The 6724-nt window shown below is 54.5% G+C and overlaps 1 protein-coding gene across 1 annotated transcript; it reads right to left on the reverse strand.

Annotated features, from left to right (window-relative positions):
- Window positions 1-801: 801 nt before the first annotated feature.
- Window positions 802-3347, reverse strand: LOC125334959 (immunoglobulin superfamily member 1-like). Its single transcript, XM_048322199.1, has 6 exons — window positions 3293-3347; window positions 2764-3033; window positions 2617-2652; window positions 2150-2419; window positions 1637-1918; window positions 802-1001 (listed from the first exon to the last, which is right to left on the reverse strand). Exons 1-6 carry the CDS (start codon window positions 3345-3347, stop codon window positions 823-825), a joined length of 1092 nt encoding a protein of 363 aa, XP_048178156.1. The 3' UTR covers window positions 802-822.
- Window positions 3348-6724: the final 3377 nt, after the last annotated feature.

Below are 6724 nucleotides of genomic sequence, written 5' to 3' on the forward strand. Positions count from 1 at the left end.
TGGTCACTGCAGGGCTGGAGCGGTCACTGTGCTGCAGGGCAGTGGGAGCAATCACTGTGCAGGTAGCAGGAGCAGCCACTGCATGGTGGGAGAGGTCAGTGCAGTGGTCACTGCGTGGGAGCAGTCACTGTGTGGCCAGCATGGTCACTGTGCAGCAGGTGAGGTCAGTCTAGTGGCCAGCATGCAGCAGGAGCAGCCACCATGCAGGAGCAGGCACAACATGGCTGGAGCAGTTGCTGCATAGCAGGAGTGGCCAGCAGAGTGGTCAGTTGAGTGGTCAGTCCGGCTGTCACTGCATGGCCACAGCGATCAGTGGAGTGGTCAGTGCAGTGGTCACTGTGCAGCAGGAGCAGTCAGTGCAGCAGTCAGTGCGTGGCCACAGCGATCAGTGCAGCGGTCAGTGCAGCGGTCAGTGTGTGGCCGGGGAATCAGTGCAGCGGTCAGTGCGTGGGCGAGGGATCAGTGCAGCAGTCAGTGCAGCGGTCAGTGCAGCGGTCAGTGCGTGGCCGGGGGATCAGTGCAGCGGTCAGTGAGTGGCCGGGGGATGAGTGCAGCGGTCAGTGCAGCGGTCAGTGCGTGGCCGGGGGACCAGTGCAGCGGTCAGTGAGTGGCCGGGGGATGAGTGCAGCGGTCAGTGCAGCGGTCACTCCGCCGCCCGAGGGCGAAGGCCCCGCCCCTCTGCGTGTTCCGCCGCCCGCCTGCCCCGCGGGACCCGCGAGGCAGCCGGGACCGGGACCGGGACCGGGACAAGGACAGAAATAGGGGCTGGGACCGGGACAGCGACTGGGACAGGAGCCGGGACAGGGACAGGACAGGGACGGTTTATTTACCCCAGCGCGAGGTGCTGGACGGGCAGAGCCGCGGCGGTCCCGCAGCGGGGAGCGAGCCGCACCCCCGGCCTCGGCAGCAGCGGCTCCGCGCAGCCTCAGCCGTGAGGAGCCCCAGCAGGAGCAGGAGCCCGGCCCCCAGCGCCAGGCGCACGACGTTGCACAGCGTGTAATCTGCAGGGGACAGAAGGGACGGTCACTGGGGAGGAACCCCCGGGAGATCCAAGGCCAACGGAGTCCTCCCATGGGGGCAGCAGGGGATCCGAGGGGACATACAGGGCAAGGGGACACCCCAGGGAGGTCCTGGGCTAAAGAGACACAACGGGAAGTTCATAGGGAGTAAAGGGAGCCCCGAGGGGGCCGCCAGCTGCACCTCCCACATCCCTGTCCCCTGGGACACCCCCTACTCTCAGCCTCTCACCTGTGACCCCACCCAGTGGCACCGAAGATGGGAAGGAGCAAAGAACATGGAGCTGGCCCTCAGATGCCACTGCCAGCCAGATGGTGACACTGAGCTGTGACAAGATGTGTGGCTGTCCCTGGGGCTGGGAGGTGCAGGGAGAGGTGTCCTCTGACTCTTATCCCCACCTGTCAGCCCAGCAATCCTGTATCTGTAGGGTCTGTAGGTCATCTCTAGGCTCTCTGAGGAGCTGGCCAGGCTCAAACACAGCTGAAGGAAGCTAGAACCCTCTGCTTGGACCCCTCTTACAGCTGCTTTCCTGCCCTAAATCCTCTTTTCTAGTTCCCCCAGGATGTGACAGATTGCAGGGAGGAAGAGTAGAGCAGGATGTGGCTGGGGGATGTCTCACCTCTCACCACCAAGTCCAGGGTCCTGCTGACAGCAGACCATTCTCTCGAAGCATTGATGGCGTAGCACTGGCAGCTGTAGCGGCCGCCGTCACCTTTCTGCACGTGGGAGAGGTTGTAGTCACCTTGTTCCCTTGGGAGCAGCTGGGCTCGGATCTGGCCCTCCAGGTACAGGTAACAGCCGGTGCTGGGGTGTGTGGGGGTGCAGCGCAGCATCACGTCAGCTCCCACAGTCACCTTGTGCCCAGGCAGGACAGAGAGGTCGGGTCTGGGGAGACGGAGCTCTGTGGGGACAGGACAGGGAATGAGAAGGCGTAGAGGGCTTTGACATGGTGCCAGGAGCACCAGGATCTCTGTGAAGCCACCAACTGGCTCAGGCGGAGGTGAAGATGGTCCCCACCTCCCTAAGCCACTGAAGAAGAGAAAAACCCTGCCCATCATGGAAATGGCCATGGGCATCCTGGTGTGCCCTGGGGCATGTGACCCCACAAGAGGGGAAACAGCACATCCCTTACCTTCCACAGAGACTTCCAGTTCATCACTGCGAGCCAGCACAGTGCCTCCCTCCAGGTAATGGCAGACGTAGGTACCTCTATCCTCATAGGTGGCATTAGAGATGGAGAACTCGGCCCTGCTGCCACTCTGCTCCAGGGTACGGAGCCGGCGGCTGCCCTTGTACAGCACGAAGCTCCCATAGCTGTGCTGGCAAGTGCAGCAGATGGTGGTGGATCCTCCTGGTGGGATCACCCCAGGTGGCTTCTGGTAGATGGAGATTGTGGGGGCACCTGCACAGGGAGAGAGATGCTGCCAGACAGACAGGAAACCCCCAGCAGCTGCCCTGCCGTGAGCCCGGGGCTGCCACCAGGCTCTGTCTCCACACAAGGGTGAGTTTTGTTCCAGGGGACTGTGGAAGAGCCCTGTGGGAGATGAGTGGACCCAGAAATGTGTCCAAACTCCCCATCTACCTCCTCAAGATACTCACTTGGTGTAGCCTCGCTCTGTGCCACCAGCCAAGCGCCTGCAAGAGAAGCAGCTGTGTCACATCTCTGTGGAGTGTCTGGACACCTCCTGTCATCCTCTGGGAATCTCCTGTCACCCTCTGGGAATCCCCACAGCCTCTGGCACTCACCGAAGGCAATCACATGGGTCACAGGCAGCATCACGTCCCTCTTGGCTCCCTCTCTCCCTCTCGGCTCAAGCAGGGCTTCTTCAGAGGAAGGCTTTGGCCAGAGGCACTGAGCAGTTGGGTGGGTTCTTGTGGCTCCTGATATGACCTCGTTGCCACAAGCCACCTTCTGTCCCACGGCTTGGGTTTCTGTAGCACGACTGCAGGGCTGGGATGGTTGAACTGGAACCACAATGTCCCAGTCACATGCCCAGGGCTGGGCTCCCGTGACCACTTAGGATCCTGCAGACCTTGGGGGAAAGGCTATCAGGACTTTTTGTTTCTCTTTCTTAGTTCCGGTCACTTGATGGGGAAATGGCTTCCTCTCTGCCTTATGAAACAGGGGGTTGTTTCACAACCACAAACCCACAAGTTTGGTGGCTCAACAGAATGGAATAGGAGGGAAGGAACTTGACTTCCCTTTTGGCCGTCTCAGGGGCAGTTCTGTCTTTCTGGCCCACAGTGTCTGTCATTGCAGGAGGGACAGCAATACCTCCTACCTGTAGGTCTGGATGCACCCCACAGGGCTGGTCCCACTCCTCATCCATCCAGGCCCCCCCAGTCCCACACTGGAGCAACTGATGGTCCTTACTCCAAACAGCTGCTCTCTTCCACCCCACACCTGGAGCCAGGTGCACCTCAGCTGCACCTTCTCTGGGTTGGCCAGTGATGTAAACAGAGCTCCCTTTGCCAGTAATGAAGGGCTAATTAAACAGGGGAAGTCGCTTGCACTTCTGGATGTGGGAGAAGGGAACGGATGGATTGTGGCACTGTGGCTGTGTGAGACACGTGGCAGCTTGTCCAGGCAAAGCTGGACTTCTCTGGGACCCCTGTGGTCCCTTCTAGACCCTTCTCTACCCTTTTCTTTCTTCCCTCTTCAGCCTTTTTGGTCTCCCTTGGAGATACCATGGGTGAGGAGAAGTTTTGGCAGCAGGGTGCCCTATGGCCTCCTCCTGTTCTGGGCACCTCCTCTGGCCCTCTCTACTGTCTAACCACCCTTTGCCTCCCCCAGCCTCAACCGATTCTTGGCATCTCCCTGGAGAGCCTCCTTTCAGGCCCATTTGTTTCCACAGCCCCCACTGGCCACACCAAACTCCTCTGGGCTCACCAGTGCCCAGTGGGCAACAAGCCCTGGCCACGCTGTGGTTCTGGCCTGGCCCCCTGGCCTGGCTCACACTGTCCAGGATGATGTTGGTGGCATCGCCGTGGGCCCATCCATGGGCACATTGGAATCCTCACCCTCCTCTCCAGAGCCTTTTCTCACATCCCTCAGCCTGAGACTGACCTCTGGGTGCACATCCAGGGCATGGGACCATGGAAAGAGCTTTCCTGCTCCATCACCGCTGTTAGGAGTTGCCTGATCCAGCAGCCTGAGAGAGAGGAGGCTGCCACAGCTCCAAGCCCCCAGATCCAAGCAGTTGTGGAGCCGACAGAGGGTCACGCATAGACACGGCCAGTTCCACAGGTCTGGACAGGCACACAGGGCCTCCCACAGACAGCACCAACAGGCCTCTTATCATACCTCTGCAAGCACATTTGAGCTTAAATATCAAAAGCTTTAATGAACAATATACTGTCAGAGTCCTACTACCACAAATGGTTCTACAGGGGGTATGGAGAGATGTGGCTGGAGACAATTCCTCATATCCACTTAAGCAGCCCCAAAGAACTCCCCTGTGATCTGGGCTTCACCCGCAGCTACAGCTACACCTCCCTCTACTGCCCGAAGGTGGCTCCCCTTGCATTGCCTGCAAGACAAGGCTGCTGCACATCTTACCTCACCAGCAAGTGAAATGTCATCCTCTGACAGGAATCAGTATCCCTGGCATTCCTGATCTCGGCCAGTTTAGCCCTTTCTACCATTGGATGTTCTCACCTTAGAATCACAGAATATGCTGACCTGGAAGGGACCCATCAGGATCATCGAGTCCAACTCCTGGTTACAGTGCAAATATGTGAAACAGTAGTGTCTTGGGGTGACTTTATGTTGTGTATCCCATATCACTGCCCTATGCCCAGAAATTAACTTTGTGCCTTTCTATGCCTCTAAACTGAGCCTGAGAGGGGGAAGGAAAAACAGAGAAAAACTTTTTCAAAGCAGTTTGCAGCTTGTTCAAGGTCACACACAGATAGCGTTTTTTTTTTCCAGGGGAGGGAGGAGGCACCCGGCTTGCGGCTTCCCGGTCAGCTTTTGGCCAGTTGTTCAGCTGCTTTTTCCCCGGAGAGAGAGTTGATTTTTTTTTCCTTCCCTGGAATTTCGGACTTTCTCCCTTTTCCACTGGACTGCTACAATATTAGAACACATCAGGAGGACCTTCCACCGAGCGCAGAGGGCCTGGCCCTGGGCCAAGCCCCAGCTCCGAGGAGACCAACAGGAGGACTCTAACACTTTCCCAGGTTTTTTCTCCACAGTGAGAGATTTTATTATTTAGCATTATTTTCCTTTTCCCGTGTGTTTGTTAAATAAATAGTTTTATCTCCTTCACTCTCCTTCGAGGAAAATTTATTTTTTCCTGAACCTGGTGGGGGAGGGGTGGTTGTGCCTTCTCTCCGAGGATATATTTCTAAGTTTCGCCAAACCGGTACAAGTAGGTTCTTCTTCTTTTGGCCCTGAAGGAAACCACTGTTATATAATATTTCCCTTTCAGTTCTCTACATTCCTCAGTTTAATTCTGCAGCCTCGGGTCACTGGCTAGAGCAGTACTACATCCATAATAGAATAAACAGGGAAGGATAAAGAAATACAAGCTGTTTCCAAACCATGCAAATACCACAAGCAACCATCCCTGCTGCCAAAATCCAGCAGCTGCAGTGCTCCCAGTCAGCACAGCAGACTCCAGTAATGATCTTCTACCTGCTCACTGGTGGCACCATCATGGACCATGAGCCCATGCCTCCTGACAGCCTTGCAGGCCTTGGCTGTCGCTTCCTGCCTGGATTCTCCCTGGCTGTTGCTGGAGGTGTTAATCACAAACACATGCAGAAGCTAAGCATGAAACAAACTCTTCCTCCACCTGCCTGTTCACACACCACCACCTGAGCACGTCCTCCAGTATCAAGGCCAGATAGCAGCAAGGACCAGCCTGAAGCAGACTTCCCAGGAAAGGTGGCTGTAGAAATGTCAGGGCAGATTCCACATTGTTCTAGACCTGCCTCTGCTGAAGAGAAGCAGCAAACTCGGGCTCCCGAGGCAAGCAGCATCAACCCACAGTTCACTGAAGTACACCCAAGATTCAACAGGCTGCAACGTTGACTGTAATTTGTGCCCCAGACATTTTTAGATTTTAACCATTAAGCTAAGCCACAAATGGTTTTTTCCCTGTCACACAAATTTTGGAATTTTGGTAAAAAGCCAAAAACTTGGAAAATAATGCTGTTCAAGAAGACAAATGGGAAGAAATTCCTAAGATTGAATTTTAAAAATAGTTTACGTAAATAATATTTTTATCTTTTTTTATTAATCTTTCACACTTTAGACTATGAATTAACTAAAATACTGTGATAAAAGCATTGTCTTGAATTATAAAATAGTAGAATATTCTTCTTGAAAAGATCAACAGGAAAACATTTTTTCCACCTGAATTGTTTCAGATTAGTTCAGAATAATAAGAACTGATCCTTTCTTACAGGCAGGTTTTATTGGTTTCTTTCAGTGAACCTGCATTTTCCAAAAGAGAAAGCAAATAATTAAAATTATAAGGTCAGACTTGGTTTGGGTTCTACTTCCTTTTCTTATGATCTGCCTATTTTTGCCTTTCATTTTCAGTTTCAGTTTTTCAAATTTTGCCTTAATTCTGAGAGCCAAGATTCTGGAGAATAAGTGTTTAATTAGATCCCTCCCTCCCTGTCCCTCATCTGTCCTGGCTGTGCTACATCCAGAGAGAACTACAAGGAAGACTTTGCTCCAGACGTGCAAAACTGCTCC

The sequence above is a fragment of the Corvus hawaiiensis genome, chromosome 17, assembly GCF_020740725.1.
Source record: "Corvus hawaiiensis isolate bCorHaw1 chromosome 17, bCorHaw1.pri.cur, whole genome shotgun sequence".
Lineage (NCBI taxonomy): Eukaryota > Metazoa > Chordata > Aves > Passeriformes > Corvidae > Corvus > Corvus hawaiiensis.

Bases quoted from the DNA above. Each gene is read 5' to 3' on its own strand.
- LOC125334959 (XM_048322199.1), bottom strand. From the start codon at position 3,347: ATGGATGAGGAGTGGGACCAGCCCTGTGGGGTGCATCCAGACCTACAG. The intron at 1,919-2,149 runs GTAAGGGATGTG...CTGTCCCCACAG, and splicing joins ACTGGAAGTCTCTGTGGAAG to AGCTCCGTCTCCCCAGACCC. The intron at 1,002-1,636 runs GTGAGACATCCC...TGTCCCCTGCAG, and splicing joins CCTGGACTTGGTGGTGAGAG to ATTACACGCTGTGCAACGTC.